Source organism: Lutra lutra, chromosome 3, assembly GCF_902655055.1.
Source record: "Lutra lutra chromosome 3, mLutLut1.2, whole genome shotgun sequence".
In the NCBI taxonomy this organism is placed as follows: domain Eukaryota; kingdom Metazoa; phylum Chordata; class Mammalia; order Carnivora; family Mustelidae; genus Lutra; species Lutra lutra.
In genome coordinates this window covers 31,622,285-31,639,683 of record NC_062280.1, presented here as the reverse complement: position 1 = coordinate 31,639,683, position 17,399 = coordinate 31,622,285, and the positions used below count along the sequence as shown (strand labels likewise).

Sequence of the window (17,399 nt, the reverse complement as noted above, 5' to 3'; positions counted from 1 at the left end):
GCATATTGTTTTTCTGAGAAGCCCTAAAAGATTCTGGAAACCTAAAAATGCCTACAAGATGCAAAACCTCAATATACGTGCTATTCCCACGACAGTGAAGTTCTCTGTGTTGTCAGAGTTATCAAGTGTCTGCGGTTCAGTGTTCTACTTGTTCTCTATTAATTAATGTGGGGCTCTGATCTACTTGGGGAAACTGTAAAAAGCAATTTAGAGCAAACCAGACCCAAGAATAAAGGAGAGGCTCTCTTTCTCCTTTTTATCCTTTCCCAGAGTTTCGATGTTTTGCAGTGTAGCTCCCCATGGGTGGGTCGGGAGGTGGAGCTATTCGTAAGGAATTTATTCTGAAATTAGAGGGGATGGGAGAACCTGCATCTCTCCCCTAAACCCTGCGTCCGCCTTTCAGAGTTGCTGTTGTCATCCCGTTCTTTCGTCTCCTTCCCCTAAGTGGTCTCTCTCCCCGGAGTGATGGTAGGAGCAGGGAATGCTGAACAGATGGGATCATGTGGATATATAGCTACAAGACGTTATCGCCTGGCGTACAAGCTCCAGATAGCCATTTTATTTTGCATTCGCGATCCCCTCTGTGCAGTATCCAACTCTCCCCAACTCCTCTCTCAACAACCACCTCCTTAAGTGGAGCTAGTAGAACAAGTGAGGATCTGCCTGTAATTACTGCTTAATTCATTTGCATGTGGATGTTCTCATTATAATGTCATTAGCATGGGGAGGGAGTCCGGTTGCCAGAGCAACCAGGAGTGGGGCAGGTGCAGTTCAGCCTCAGATGGATTCTGGGCTCCATTTGGTCAAACTCCACCTGTATTCCTGGCTCTTACCACTTTGGTGGTTGCCAGAATGAAAACATTCCGCAGCTTTACCCTCTTTATTTTGGCTGTGTCTCTGGAATTTCTTGGTAACCTGTACAATTCTGATTAGTTTTAGAACTCCCTTTATTTTAACGTGCCACGCATGTGCTCTCCAGTATGGGAACCATTGGCTACATGTCGCCATTGAGCCCTTGGAATGGGATTAGTAGGAACTGAGGTGCGCTATAGGGTAATATACACAAAGGTCTTCAAAGACTTATTATGAAAAAAAGAAAAGAGTATAATTAGCTCAATAAACTTCTGAATTTTGAATACATATTGAAATGGAAATATTTCATGTATATGGGGGCTGAATAAAAATATTGTTAAAGTTCATTTTACCTAGCTCTTTCTATTTTTAAAAGATGGTTACTAGAGGGGCGCCTGGGTGGCTCAGTGGGTTAAGGCCTCTGCCTTCGGCTCGGGTAGCGATCCCAGGGTCCTGGAATCGAGCCCGCATTGGGCTCTCTGCTCAGCGGGGAGCCTGCTTCCCTTCCTCTCTCTCTTTGCCTGCCTCTCTGCCAACTTGTGATCTCTGTCAAATAAATAAATAAAATTTAAAAAGAAAAGAAAAGAAAAGAAAAGATGGTTACTAAAACATTTAGAATAACAGGTGTATCCCACATAAATGTTCCCTATCATATTTTTAGGGACAGTACTGTCCTTGGTGATAGACCCTGCTTTGCAGTCTTCCCACTGAAAAGTACTGCTTTCTCAATTTTTAGAGAATTTATAATAGCTGTCATTCAATGCAGAGCTTCCACCCCTAATTCTTTCTGGATTGCCAAGCAATTTACTTATTTTAGCCATCATTTCATAAATACTCTTAGAGGCAAAGGAACTCCATTTTCCCATCAACACAGGAATTTCCCCCTAAGCAAAGCTGATAAATGATTAACCCAGGTCTGCTTGAGTCTTTCCTCCTGGGCCACTATATCACAGAACATCAGGTAGAAAAAAAAAACAAAAACAAAAAGAGACAATTGTAAGAAGGTTTTGTTTGTTTGTTTGTTTGTTTGTTTCATACTGACAAGAAATCTGTTTCCTTATAAAAGCTACCTGCTAATCTTAGTTCTGCCCTTAGAACAAAATAGAGTAAGGGTTCTCCTATTCCACACGACAGTCCTCCATTTCCTTGAAGACAGCTGTCATGGTCTGCTAAGCTAAGCTTCTCTTTGTTAAACATTACCCACTCTCCTCAACAATTTCTCACAAGTCATGGCCTCAAGGCTCAACCATCTTTGTTGTCCTCCTCCGGATTTTTGTCATTTGTCAATGTCCCTGTAAATATGTGGAATCCAAAAAGGGACATCCAACTCCAGATGTAGTGCACGCCATGTAGAAGACAGTAAGACTGTTGCGTCTCTTCATCTGGATACAGAGCTTGGGTTATTTAGGCTAAGACTCTATTTGTTTTATCATCTTCTCTATTACATGGTAGACACATGTTGAGCTTTTCATCCACTAACCCTAATAGCTCTTTCTTCACATAAACTGGCATGAGGTCATAGCTACTTTATCCCAAATTTATAGAATTGATTTTTTAAAAATCCAAAACTTAAAAAAAAAAAATCTAAACCTGAGACATTATGTTTATCTCAGTAAAATTTTACTTTGCAAGGGCTTTATTCCACTGTTCTAGTATACCAAGATTATTTGAAATCTGGTTCTTGCTCAGTAAATTAGCTGTTCTTTTCAGTCGTGTACCAGAGACATGATAAGTTTGCTTTGGATTTCACCTTAATCACTGATGAATGTGTTGAACGGGACAGAGCCATCTTGTACATTATGACATGAGAAATCTTATTAACTGTCCTTCTGAAATTCAGATACACTGTGGTGTTATGTGATTAAACAATTCCATCCGAAAAGAAGAGCTGTCAGCATGATTTACTTGTGTGCCTACTATGTGCCAGACATTTTCTAGGCACTGAGGTATGACTTGAGTTTAGTGAAACAATTCTTCTGCCTAGTGATCGCCTCTTCCATTACTTTATGTTCCCAAACTATATTTTTAACAATTTGTCAGCACTGTTATGACATTTACTCAGATATCATTGTTAATTTGACTAGTTTATAACTTCTGGAGTCCAACCTTTTCAGTTTGCAAATAACAGAATGCCATTTGTCGCTTGCCACTTTTTTTCATATCCCATTCATTCACAGTGTGTTCTCAAGATTATCAACCATGACTCTGCAGTCATACCTGTAAGTTATTTTATTTTCCGGGGAAAGAACTGAATGGTACTTGGAAAGTTATAGTTACTTAAGTTGCTCTATCTTCTCCTCTCTTCCTTCATTCTGGGGAAACTGTATCTGCATTCATTATTACTGTGACCTACCATCTAACACGGGGTTTAATTGTTGACTGCTTAAATTTTCAAACTTTTTTCCTTCCTGTTCCATTTTAAAAACCTATCTTTTCATTTCAGTGAAAAAAAAAAAGGAAAATTAAGCTAAATAAGTTGTCTTTTTTATTATTATTAATATTAAAGCATCTTTCCCCAGGCATGATCAACAGATCAGTCCCTTATCCATTTTACGAAGGCAAAAGGTACCCCTTCTTTTTATATATATATATATATATATATATATATATATATATATATTAATTTTCATGAAGATAATGACCCTAGATTCCAGGAGGCTCTCTTGCTTTCTATATCTGGGTTTGTTACTGGATCGTTTGGAGATTTTGTATACTTGTTTTCCCCTTTTGTACTATATTGCTAACTTACAAAGTTGTGAAAACGTAGCCAACTAAAATGAACAATTTATAAAAATTGTCATCAGATTTCTATAGAAACAATCAGTTGAATTTCCAATGTAGGACTGATCCTTTTTTTTTTTTTTTTTTTTTTGGTAGCTTCTGCAGAAGCATATAATCTCTAGGCAGTAACACATTTTATTGAATGGACCAATAAAATATTATTAAACTAATTATTCATTTAATTCCAAGCTCAATGTTTATGCCATCACCTGTATTTTATATATGGACATGCCACAGTGGTTGGCAATAGCTGTATGGTGATAAGGGTCTAGTGTCTTGCATGGAGCTCTTTTGTATGGCAATGCTAGGAAGTCCCAGAGGAAAAGTTCTCAATCCCTGCTTTTGAAGAAGAGAATTGATAAACTGTTACTATCTATGTTTCCAAAATGTAAATGATATGTAATTGGATGAATCGTGAAAGTTACCATAACCTATGAGTTTAGGGTTCTGCATTTATAAATGTTACATCCACACTTACATTGTATCTACTGATGTAATGAGAAGGCAAACTGTGAAAGAGTAATTTGGCTAATTCAGTCAAAATTATCATATCAATCACTTGGGTATTTCAGAAGAAAGTTTTAAGTGCCCAAATTATGGAAATAATTACTTTATTTCTCCATTCCCTTTTACTTTGTGCATATGAAGAGATAATCTGATAGTCTTTTTTTTTTATTATTATTATTCTTAGAAAAAGACAGCATTTAAAATTGGGAACCACCCAATATAATCACTGAAAACCTTGCACAATTTTACATCTGGCTTCTTTTGATAAATATTATCTTCTCATTTTTGTAGCAATTTTTCAAAAACAAAGAGCGTCTTTTCCCAAAATTATTTGTCAGTATAATGCAAATTAAAAATTGAATCATAATATTGTAGATTCTTTCCTTATAACTTGGCAAAAACTGCCTTGAATTGAATTGGATTATACTGGTTTACTTAACTCAGTTAAAATCAGTAAACATAAAAGAAAGTGAATACTGATGTTAATTTTATTCATGTCTCAGATTTACAATAACCTCAAATTATTTTGTTTGATTTGTTTCTCCACCAATAATTTAGTTTAATTTATCGCTATACACAATCTGAATAGGTTATCAAAGTATTGAAATTTATAATTCTTTCAGGAAACCTATGATTCTGAGAGTGTCCTTATTTTTGCACCCAATGAAAGATTTTGTACAACCTGCAAGAAAATTTTCTAACCAAAAGATAGCAGTGGATTGACTAATTAAAAATGCATCCATCTGTTGGCTTGCTTTTTGAAACATGCAGATCTAAGTGGGTTGTTTTATTTATGAAGACCCTCTAACTGTGAGAGTTATGAATTCATAAGCTTGCATTCACAAACACAATAAAGGTTAACATGATAACAGAAGTTAACTATATGGAGCATTTCACGTATTTCTCTCATATGGTTGAATTTTGAAATACGTGATTTTGAAGACCAGAGCTTTTTTTGTGGGTAAAATACAAAATAGGTTTTAATTAGTCTTCTTATCGAACTTTTACAGAGAATAAAAGGATTTACACCCAGAAACATCAAGTTGCATGTAACCCACTCGATGTTTGCTTTGTTTTTGAATAGCAGGTAATTTTTTTGAAGTTATTGAATATGAAGCTTTATTCTTCCCCAAAGAAAAAGTGTGAAAGTTGCTAGACATAGGATTATATTATTTTAGAGTTTAAAGGAACCAGCATGGTGATCTAGTTTGGAAACTGAGGCTTCCAGAGAGACAATACTTACCCAACATCAAACAATCCAGGACTCTTGCTTTCTAATTCCACATTCCCTTCATTGTTTGACACGTGTTTGTAGCCCTCTGAGCTAAATGTTTGATTTCTATGCTCTGTTTTGTTATATTATAAACAGATCCCATACTCCAGTAATTAAGATTTGGTCAAAAAAAAAAAAAAAAAGATTTGGTCATCTGTGTTTGAGAGAGAGCACTTTTGATTGATAGCCATGTTTTGATGTAAATTTCAGGTAGAAGAAAAATGTTATGGCTCACACTTTGTGATAGTCATGCAAAAAAAAAATCCAGTTTGTACACATACAACCACATATTGCAACAGATGAAGCCTAACATGTAAATTACCTTAATATAAAAATGGATTAATCTCTGCAAGAGATGGTCCACAGGAGGAAGACAATTCATGGAGGACTCACAGTGAGTCCAGTTCTGAACTTAAGACTGAAAACCAATGGAAATAGTAATGGTTGGCAGAGAAGTACTTGTGAGGCTCTTTAAAAACATCTAGATGGAAAAAAAAAATCTAGACAATTATATTGAATTATAAAAACACAGTGAAATTTTTAAAAATGGCTTACCACAGTTATCTAGCAGCTCATTCACGGAGCACCAAGTTAACATACCATACTTTTAACAATAAACAATTGTTTTGTGCCAGGTACTACGTTTATGGTAGTATGCAGAATATCTCACTTAAGTCCTGTAACAGTCCTGAAATAAGCACTGTTATTAGCCCCATTTTACAGATGAAGAGATTGAGACTCTCACTAGGGCATGCATTTCTCTCCTAGAATGTGATAAATGTCAACCGAATGATTGTGTTTGAGGTGAAGAACAGAAAATATGAGAACTGACTTGGTGCTGAATGCCAGGGGCACAGGTAGTATCCTTTAAGTAAATGGCACCATTTCCTGCTTTAGCTAGAAAGTGCATAATTTAAATTTGTGTCTCAAAGAAGTTAGAAGTCACACGCCACCCATCAGCCAAGGTTACTCTCAAATGGTCAAAACCTTGCATGTTGAATCTGTATAATGGGTCTACTATGCTATACCATGAAGAAATATATTTTGTTCAATGCTTAATTCTGACAATAGTTTCAATAGGTCAACAAATTGTGAGTAATCTTTGATTCCTGAAAAAAAAAAAAAGTGGAAATAAGGGGAAATGACTTTAAAGTAATCGTTTCTCTAAAGCTCATTTTAATTACCAATTTGAACTTTCTAAGCCATCTAACTTTTAAGCACCCTTGCTAACAACTAGCAAACTATTTGTGCTTGTTTGGGGTTTTATTCCTCTCTTTGTTGGGAGCAGTCAAATAATCAGCTAACAAAAAAGCTAATGTCAGTGGCTTTTGGGGACAATCTTCAGGCTCCTGAAATCACAAGTTGACTATGGAGACAATGGGGAATGTAATTAGATACTCTGTTTACAGAAGTGGGCACATTTGTCCAATATGGTACAACATAAGGCCATTCATTTGGGTTTGACAGCAAGCAAGTAATTGTGTGAAAATCTACATCTCTTCCCCAAATGGCTGTAATGAATGGGCCTCATAAGGAGAGTCAATGCAAATCTTATGTGGTCACAAAGAAGTAAACCTTCAAAAGTTTCAGGAAAATTATTACCATCAGCTGGTTCAATTTTATCTCATAAATTAATTGCACCCTGATTTAGTTATGAGTACACAAACGGGGAAATCACCTCTCAATGCACAATATAACTACCTACTGAAATTAATTTTTATGGTTATTATTTCCAAATTAAATACACTGAACAGAAAAGGAAAAATGTATGTTTTCTATGGTGAAAAAAGAATTAAGGAGAAATTCAATATTAGAAACTTAAAAGAGAAGATCAATAACTTATTTTGAGGTTTAAAGAGGCGATTTTATACAGATGCCAATTTTTCAGGAGTTTATTTTTTTTTCTTTAACACTCAACCATCCTTTCCCCACTTCCCCATATAAATTGCTTTTATTTTGAGTTAGAAGGTGAGATGGTATTACATGAAGGTATATTCTTTAGGGATAATGAACTTCAGCGGCATACCAAAAGTATTTCTGGGTTTGTGCGAGTTTACGCCTGAAGGTGTGCATATATGTGTGTAATATTTGTACAGATAGTTCCCAAATACACTTTGTATCAAAATATACCAAATCAACCCACACTGAATTCTAAAGAGCAATATTATTTTGGCATTATCTTACTAGGAAGACAATTTACTAAAAGCTTTCTTTCTGTCTACAACCACCTGTAATTTATTGGGGGTTCTCAGAGCTTTAAAATATTAATTCCCAGTATTACTTCATTTGTTCTCACCAATTTCATCATTTTGAAAATTAATCAACTGTCAAAAAAGTTGAACTCTAAGTGTTATTAGATTTAAATTATGCATGTGTATTTTATCAGAACATGAGGTACAAAACATACTACAGAATTATATACAGGTAAACTATCTTTGAAAAAGATCTATATAAACTGAGAATAATAGGGCTTTAGTTTTAAAAGTTAAAGGCTGCTATCTTTGCTACTCTTCAGGTGTGTGTGTGCGCACATAATTACCCAGAATTCTTTACATTTAAACTTGTTCAATTTTTATCCTATGTGCCAGAAGAAGCACTGTTTTTTGAAGACTAACTATATTCAGACAAAAAAAAAAAATCACAAAATTATTTTCTTAGCAATTATTAGTTTTACACCCAACAGGTTTAAGGCACTGGCAAATCAAACATTTGCCGAACATTCCCCATGGATTTGCCAAGCATCTGTGTTAACATCCCAAATAAACTCCAGTGTTATAAAGTTATTTACCTAGGTTTATTGGTTATACTATTGCCCCTGAACAACTTCCACTTGCCTTTTGCCTGGTAGAAGAGAAACCCAATTGTTAGAAGCAATAATGCTCCCAGATGGCAAAACAACTTATATATAAGACAATAAATGATAATATTCAAATTTATATCATTCACACTTTTTCCTTTTATATTTTCTTACCTCCAATAAAACAAAAATAAAAATCAGAACATAGTAAACCTGGAATACAGCTAATACAAAGTATAATACATTATGATGGTAAAATGTGTAAAATCTTTGGGTGACATGTACCTCAGTTGAAACACAGACAACTATATTTCATTTCTTGAGACAAGGTGAAAATTAATCTGTTTATTTTTAGAGAACATCAGGGCTCCGAGTGATTTTAACATAAACCTAGAACATTTTGTCTAAAGATCCTGCAATTTTAGCAGATCAGGAAAATTATGTCAAATTTGAGAGACTCTTATAATCAGAATGCAGAAGTCACCAAATAAAACAAGGTAATTAAAATAAGGCCTACAACTTAATTCAGGGTGTCTTTCTAGGGATCCAAGTTTTCATTTATGCTGATGCCCCTATCTGACTTTTCGGGGAAGTAATCTACTATACAAACAGAAATGTCTCCATGGTGTGGGTTCATATTACCAGATGCAACCTCCTTCCAATATTGTGACATTAAATCCTGCAGGATGCAAGCCCCACAGAGTCAGAAGCAGAACATCCCTCCAGTTACTCTCCTATTAGCAAAAACAAATATTTCCAGGCCATTTTGATGAAGAGATGTTAGTACTTACAAGTCAGCTTAGAATCAGTCAGTCCAGGAAAGGGGAAGCTAGACACATCTGATCACTCACACTAGGAGAGAAACCCATCTATTCTTGGATTCCAAACCCCAGATAAAATTCAGCATGGGTGCTTTATTCTTTGCATTCACAAGCCTTGGAATGCTGACCTCCCGGGGTGATTTTCCATCACATTGATGCTGATGCTACAGATGTGGGGGTTTGGTATATATGTTTGCATTTTTGCATGTGTTTGAGAAAGCAGTTTCTGAAGGGCCCTGGACCCAAACACCCCCACCAGTACCCTCCCACCCCCAGCTTTCCAAGAAGAATTGGTTATATCCCCCCTACCCTTTCCATCTAAATGTGGTGCTGGGCCTCAGGAGGCCTTGGTACACAAAGCTTCTCTCCAAGGCTGTCACTTGACTGACAGTAAAAAGGTTGCAGGAAGATGGACAGCTGGGTGTAGGTGGACACGGAAAAAAAACAGAGAGCCGAGCAGATTCAGTCAGAACACAGCAAGAGGAAGGTTCTAAATCGCAGACATGTCCAGACTCAGAAGGCTTTAGGATCTCTAAAACCAGCTAATCTTATTTTTAATCGAAGCCAGGTTTTTAAAACAGCCCCCAGGTTTATAAGCAAATCTGTAACACATAAATACATATCGTGAAGTGCACAGGGCATATTGCTAAAGACAGATGTAAGTGGAAAGACCCAAAGCATCCTAAATTTTCTTATTACCTCTGCAGGGATGTCTGCATTGCGAATTAAGTTCTGGGAGTTACTTAACCGGGTGTCCTGCTTAAGCAGTATGGGTACAAGTAGGCATTTATCAAAGTGTTTTAAATGATAACAATCCGACTGAAAACTACAAAAATTTCAGATGAGACCATAATGAGACACACAGAGGAAATGGGGCCCACCTTTACTGAGCTGCAGTCAACTGACCATTTAATGGAAAAGACTTGATTAATATCCTGCCCATGTTTAACTACCTCTGATAGGTGTCTAGTTATATAAATGGGCAGGTTGAAGTTGCAGCGATGGGACCTCATTCTAAAAGTCAATGTATGTTGGAATCTCTCTCATAATCACCTGTGCATGTTTTGATTTAAATTTGTTTTAATTCAGAGCTGCAAGAGAGAAAGCTGACATACTTAAAAGTGATGACATATTTAAAAATGACAATATATATAAATTATCCCACACATTAATCCTGAATATCAGAGTGCAGCATCAGGTCTCAGAAGATAAGCTCTGTGGTATTTGCGATGTACTAGTATTCTCTACGGAAGGAAGATTTATTCCAAACTGGCACCAACGCCACCCCCAATCCAGCTAGAGACGGTTAAGTGGTGCTGTTCTCAGAAGGCTACTTGTACCAGTTTAAATAATAAATCTCATGGAAATACCATTATCTGTATTTTCATGCCTAATTTTTTTTTAAAGATTTTATTTATTTATTTGAGAGGGAGACAGTGAGAGAGAGCATGAGCGAGGAGAAGGTCAGAGAGAGAAGCAGACTCCCCGCGGAGCTGGGAGCCCGATGCGGGACTCGATCCCGGGACTCCAGGATCATGACCTGAGCCAAAGGCAGTCATCCAATCAACTGAGCCACTCAGGCGTCCCTTCATGCCTAATTTTTAACTCTTTCTCTCATTATCCAGCAAATAAAAGCTGGGGATAAATACACACAGAATTTAATAAGAGGAAAAACAAGTGGTTGAATTGATAGACTTTAAACGTTACTTTGAGTCAAACGACCCATTACTAACTGAACTCTTTTATTACAAACTGAATTCTTTTTTTTTTTAACATTCTTAGTTTATTAATCCTCTCATGAAAAATCTGCACAATCACCGCAGATAAAGCCACTGCAGCATCTTTACTCCTTCTGTTGTCCAATCTCCAGCTCACTTTTTGCCAGCACCAACATTGGCTTTCGCAGTCCCCCTGACTTTCTTCATTCTGTTCTTGCGTTCTTTTCGCTGTTTTCTTGAGGTCTTTTTCTTCTCATACAGACCATGTCTTGCAAGTCTATGTTTGGGTTCATTTTTCTTTGCATAATCCAAGGAATCATAAATCATGCCAAAGCCAGTTGTCTTGCCACCACCAAAATGGGTTCTGAATCCAAATACAAATATGACATCTGGTGTGGTCTTGTACATTTTGGCTAGTTTTTCCCGAATTTCTGTCTTAGGTACTGTTGCCTTTCCAGGATGAAGGACATCAATAACCATTTGTTTGCGCTGAAGTAGTCGGTTGGTCATGAACTTCCTGGTCCGGATAGTTACTGTGTCGTTCATGATGGCTCCCGAACTTCAAGCACTGGAGAGAAAAAGAGGTACAAACTGAATTCTTTTACTCCCTCCTTCAGATAACTCATTGTTTGCCTGAACTCATACCAATTTATTTGTGCAGATAGTGAAGGTCTAAGAAAAAAGTGATTCTACATATAACTTAGTGGAAGATATTATATGCTTTCCTCCATCGCATACAACCTTATGCATACACTCCTGGGCTAACACTTATTTTATAGAAATTCTTCATTGTTTTTCCACATCATATATCCAGAATGCCCCCCAATAATGCTAGTTTTAATTAACCCATGTTCATGAATCTCACTTTTGTGTTTCTTTATAGAGGGATTTTATTCATGTTCAATTGATTTCAATAAGATTTCATTAATTTACAAAGGAGCTCAAGTAGTATGTGATGAAGGAAAGAGCATCCACTATGTTTCTTGGGTTTCTGACTGAGTTTCCTCTTAGCCCCTTTGAACAGAGTCAAGAGACGTCATCTGCTGCAGGGAAAAGACTTTTCCTATTTACTATGTTGCATGAATGCTTGGGCTACAGAAATAATATATAAATATAATTTCCAGAGTAACATTTCCTCTGTAAATACACTTAAAAGTTTCCATTATCTAAACAAGCATTTATAGGATTTATGTTGTACAAAAGGAAATACATTATCTGTCATTTTAGACATCATTAGGATATTCGGGGATCTTTTGAAATTACAAAACAAGTGTTTGGGACATAAATACTTGGTAAACGCTCTAGACTATGATGGGGAAAAGGAAAGTTAGGTTTCCAAACTTACATTCTCATTATGTAGTAAATCATAAAGTATGTTCACGGTTATGTTCTTTTTCTTACAGCATTTCATTGTAATTACACATTGTTTTTCAGGGGAAAAAAGTGGGATCTTGCAGTTCTTCCATAAATTGGTTCTCTAACCAGATAATTATTTCTCTTTCAAAAATAGCTTTAAAAAAGTTCCAGTTTATGTTATTCATATATATATCATCATTAGTTTTTCATTATAAAACAACTATAATTCCCGAAGTTTTTTTTAATGATCATAAATCAGTATAGCTATTAAGCATTAAAGTATTTAATCGCTGTAACTTGAAGCCTTATGTTGGTATTTTGAGTTAGAGCAAGTGAATGGCATTTTATAGGTGTCTTATTGAGTTCCAATCAAACAGCATTTTCTTTCTCACCGCTGAAATAAAATAGTTTCGATGTTTAACTCATGTTCCCAGTGCAGCCAAAAAACAGATGCAAATGACCTCCTCCAAATTCTCCTGAAGGAAGTTTCACTGTCTCCATACAGCATTTAGTTCTTGGGGTCTAGAGTTGTCCCAAGACTGAACCGAGTGTCTTCCTCTCTCTCCACCTCCCTCTTGGGGGTCCCGGGGATGACAGAATGCTCCTGATGGTTTCTGCTCAGCCCCCACATCCCTGGGGCGTAGGTGTCATGCATGATCAGAGCTGAGAAGAAACTCCTGACACATTAAACATGTGGTGTTTGGTATACAGTAGGTGCTTGACCAATGTTTGCTAGAACGGAATTAAAATTTGAGCACAAGGCTCAAGTTTCTGAAAAGCTTTCTTCCTGGAGAATGCTTTGTCCTTTTCCATCTCAGTGACTCGGGAAGGCTTTTTTCCTGTGTCTTACCATCACACTTCTGAATCTTGAGGACCTGAGCTCTGTGGACATTTTTCCCACTCAGTTGTCAAGGGCTAACAAGAGTCCTGCTTCTTATTTGCATCAGAAATAGCATCAAAGCCTTGACATCAAAGGGTGAAATCTCCGAAAGGGTTTTCTGGAAGCTTTAGGAGGCTCGCCAAACATTGTTTCAGGTTCCATTCCAGGTGGTGGCTTAGGGTCTGGAGCGTCTTCTGCACCAAGGTGGCTGTGCCATTTGGCAGAGCTTTGGTTCTTCCCGATCACCAGTATTTCGATTTAGTTGTGGGATTTGGGGTTCTCTGCACCTTGTTTTACTTAATTGTTTTTGAAACTATTACATTTGGAGGTAAGCACTACCTCTAAGTTCAAATCCCACTGTACCATCGAGGAATGTGAGTTGAGGGTGAATTGTAACAAATCAACAATGAAGGAAGGGAAGAATTTAGAATTTATTTCCCTCCCTACTCTAGGAGTCGGTGAAATAAAACATCCTCCTCTCATGGAGCACAAGACATAAATCACAGTGCCCAGTTTCCTCATGGAAAGGAAGCTTCAAGCTGAACATATGATTTCTCACTTAATAACATTAAATTATTGATATTAAATTGGTGATATTAAATGATTAACATTAAGTGAATAACTGATAAATAGTTATTAGTGAAATGTTATTTGAGAGTAATAACTACCTACCATGTGCCAGGCACTATACTAGATGCTCTACAAAATTCATTCAAGTTTTAGAAGAATCACATAACTACTGTTCGCACACGAGGAAATTGTATCTCAGAGAGGTTAACTAACTTACCCGCAGACACACAGCTAGTAAAAGACCAGCTGAATGTCTGTCTTGAAATCCCTGCTCTTGGCAATGGTAGAGTCCTTGCTATACTATTGGGATTTCCATTTCATTGATAACAAGACTTAAGTCCAGAGAAGTCCAGTTAAACTCGCTCAAAAAATCTAGCAGAGTGTTCAGTAAATGGCAGAGTAGTTTCATCTTGTTGTTACCCTGTCTCTGGTCTTTCAAGAATTCAGTCATTGCTTACTTGCCCTCCGGTCAAAGGCCCTTTTCTCACCACTTTGGTGAAACTGGCCCACCACTGAGAAGGAGAAATGCTGGGATATTTGGTGCTGTTTTAAAGTTAAATAGACCTCTGAAAATCAACCTTAATTTAACTTTGCATTTAAGATGTCCTTGGAAGCCCAAGTCTTTGTGGTAGGCACTGTACACAAAAGGGAAAAAAAAATCCAAATTTTTGAGATATTCGATTACTATATTCATTAAGCTTATAAGCACATATATTTTGACACATCTCTTAATGGATTCAAAATAGTTTCAAATTCTCACAGCATTTAGGTTGTTTTATTCTGGAGTCAAGCTAATTTATTTTCTTTCTTTCTTTCTTTCTTTTTTTTTTTTAAGATTTTATTTATTTGACAGAGAGAGAGAGACAGTGAGAGAGGGAACACAAGCCAGGGAGTCGGAGAGGTAGAAGCTGGCTTCCCACTGAGCAAGGAGCCTGTAAATCCCAGGACCCTGGGATCAGGACCTGAGCGGAAGGCAGATGCTTAACTTAATGAGCCATGCTAATTTATTTTCAAAGAAGGTGGTTTTAGGTACTTTCTGAGATTATGGTATTCTATTGTATGCTTATGACACCAGTGAGTTATCAATCTGTTGCAAATTCTCTTAAATGCTTGAGAATTCTTAGGTGTTTTCCAGTAAATTGGCCTGGGGTGGGGGTGGGGGGGTGGGGCAGTGTGGGAAGTTCCACACTGCTGATGGACAGGGCCACAGTCTCTCTCTCTCTCTCTCTCTTTTTTTTTTTTTTTTTTCACTTCTGCCCTATTTTGGAGAGGAACCTTGCCAGCGTTGGAGGACTTTTCCTCTAGGTAGTCGCAGTGGACAGAATTTTCAGTAGTTCATTTCTGATACTCATCTCAGAAATTCTTTAAAGAGGAAGTTATAGTTCAGTTTTTCAAGTTCACATTTTTTGCCTTTCGGTTCTCCAGGTTATTGGGTTGCTTTGGGGTCTGAAAAAGGAAAATAGAAAACAAAAGGGGGAGTCACTCAAAGTACCCTAGCAAATGAAGCTTTGCTTTCAGGCAGCTGTGGATGCAAAGGCTTTAATATTCAGCATGCATATCCCAGGAGAGGAAACATGGTACATGTTCTAGAAATTTCACTGTTTTTAAGGAGGCGGGCAATTTCCCATTCTACCACATACAACTCAAAACTCGTGCAGTGCAGGGAGGCAAGCTGCACCTATTGTTTAAAAACATTTTAGACAGAATTCAGATTGCTCTTTCCTCTTTCCAGCGTTGTGCCAAATGACAGGGACCGATATTTCATCTCCTTTTCCTATAAATCTCAGGAAGACACACGAAAGAAGGTTGAAGTGAATCCCTTAAAGGGACTTCGTGCAGTTACTTAAATAATTGATACATACACATACCTATAAATCCCCCCGTGCGCATTTCCCCCCTTTTGACTTGTGTGGGAACAGTAGCTACAGTAACCGAAATCCACCTCCTCAGACTGTGACATTTCAGAAGGTCTTTCACCAAGAAGCCAAAACACTTGGGGCCCCACACAAGCTGCTCCGCAGAGGCCGCCGAGTCACGCAGCTCCTGCACACAGCCTCGCCAAGCGCGCTCAAATAAAAGTTGCCCGGTTCGGAGTTCGCAGGGGTGGAGGCGGCTCTCCAACCACGGAGGAGGCACGACGGGCTGCGCTGGCCAAGGACCTGAAGCAGTGGCCGCGATCCGCTCTCTCCTCCACGCCGCCCTACCCCCTCCTGTTCGATCTAGGATTCTTTTTGTTTGTTTTCCAGGGACAGCAGCTACTCAGGCAGCCCTGGGAAGGTTGACTGTGAGTTTCTCCTTGAGACGCGCTCTGATTCCATTTTCCGTAACCCAGCTAGCGAGAAACACGACTCCCGGGTCCTCTGCACCACCGCTCGCCACCACTCGCCTCCACGTCGCAGGAGTGGCCAGCGAGCGCGGGACGTGGGAGGGCGGATGAAAAGATGCCCCACGGACAGACCTCCGCTCTGCGGGTAGAGAGAGGGTTGCAGCCTTTGTCCGCTCGCCCTTCCGCAGGGGCCACGCACTCCCGCGTCTGGCCGGAAGGTGGCGCGATTGCCTCACGATGAGTTGCTGCCCGAGCGGGAAAGGCTCTTCCACCGCCCGGCGGTCGCCCACCCGCTGGGACCCTGGCTCCGGAGAAAAACCCAGTCCTACCCAGGAGGGAGACTGAGGAGGGGCGGCCTCGGGGTGGGGGTGGAGGAGGAGGCCAAGTCAGGAATCGGGCCCCTTTAAACGTCGGAAGAAAGGCTCCGAGTCGCGTCGGGGGGTCGGTCCCGGGGCCGCCCTCAGCGTTACAGTCGCCCGGCTGCGCTCAGGTGGCTGCTCCCGCAGCCGGGACATCTGGGGACAGACCAAGGCCCACTGGGGCCTACGTCCCCGGAGATTGACATTGACACTCTCGGCTCCTGGGTGGGGGCAGCTGCGAGGATTCCCGACGCTTTTGCCGTCCGCCACCGCGCCCGGGGCGCGGAGAGAGGTCCCCAGCAGCGCTCGGGAGCCGTCGGAGCGCAGAGCTGCAGCAGTCGCGCCGGGCAGCCTCAGAGTCCCCACCTGCGGGGTCTGGGCAGCAGCAGGTACCCTCGCTCCCACCTTACGCCCTTCGCTTCTGCCCCAGCGCCCGGGATTTACCAGGCCCGGTTCCCGGGACGACCCCCGGGGAGCGCGCAGCCTGTTCCCTGCAGCTCAGGCCGGACTTCTCGGGGCGTCCTGTCGCGATGGGAAGTACTGTCCTGGGGCCGGGAAGAGACGCGCTGCCTGAACGCGAGGTGCAACCAGAGGCTCTTCTCCGTGGCTAGAAAGTCCCTGTTCCGTCTCTGGAGACGGTAACTGTGCCTTGCCTCCCGCCGGGAGCTGCCCTGGACTTTGGGGACCGATTAGGTCCCTGCTTTTCAGCCAACTGGGGAGCCGGGGAAGAAAGACATAATCAAACCACAGGACTCCCCCGAAGAGCATTTCATTTGGAGATGCGCCATAAAGACACCAACAGGGCAAGGTAGCTGAGGGTGGCAGAGGCGGTGCGCCAGCCCCTGCGCGAGCCGCGAACGCGTCGACCCTCAGAAAAGAGCAACTGCAGAGATGCAGGTCAACTTTATACTTATTTTATTGCAGTAAAAGAACCTTTTCCTCCATCCCAAAACGCTCGTGGTGGGGGGGGGCGGGGGGAGGGGAGAGGGGGTTGCCAGTCTTCTTCGGATGCCCCCCAGTCGATTTCGGTCTTCGAAGCTCCTTCCACTGCCCAAGGGCTGGACCCCTGAAGTGAGGTCCGGAGACCGTGCAGTCTCCCTCCGGCGGGGGCGGGAACCCGGCAGAGCTGGGTCTCCGAGGCCCCGGGAGACCGCGCGCC

The 17,399-nt window shown here is 40.1% G+C and overlaps 2 protein-coding genes across 3 annotated transcripts in view; one reads left to right on the top strand and one right to left on the bottom strand.

The window, feature by feature from the left end:
• Positions 1–10,791: 10,791 nt before the first annotated feature.
• Positions 10,792–11,331, bottom strand: LOC125095195 (40S ribosomal protein S24-like). Its single transcript, XM_047721324.1, has one exon. The coding sequence runs from the start codon at positions 11,293–11,295 to the stop codon at positions 10,903–10,905; it is 393 nt and encodes a 130-aa protein (XP_047577280.1). The 5' UTR covers positions 11,296–11,331; the 3' UTR covers positions 10,792–10,902.
• A 5,042-nt stretch (positions 11,332–16,373) lies between these two features.
• Positions 16,374–17,399, top strand: part of EPHA4 (EPH receptor A4) — a 143,722-nt gene continuing 142,696 nt past the window's right edge. The window contains exon 1 of one of the 2 annotated variants that reach the window (XM_047721323.1): positions 16,374–16,629. The gene's annotated coding sequence lies outside the window, so the exon portion shown is untranslated. The remainder of the gene's footprint in view (positions 16,630–17,399) is intronic. The other variant, XM_047721321.1, reaches the window with a different exon arrangement.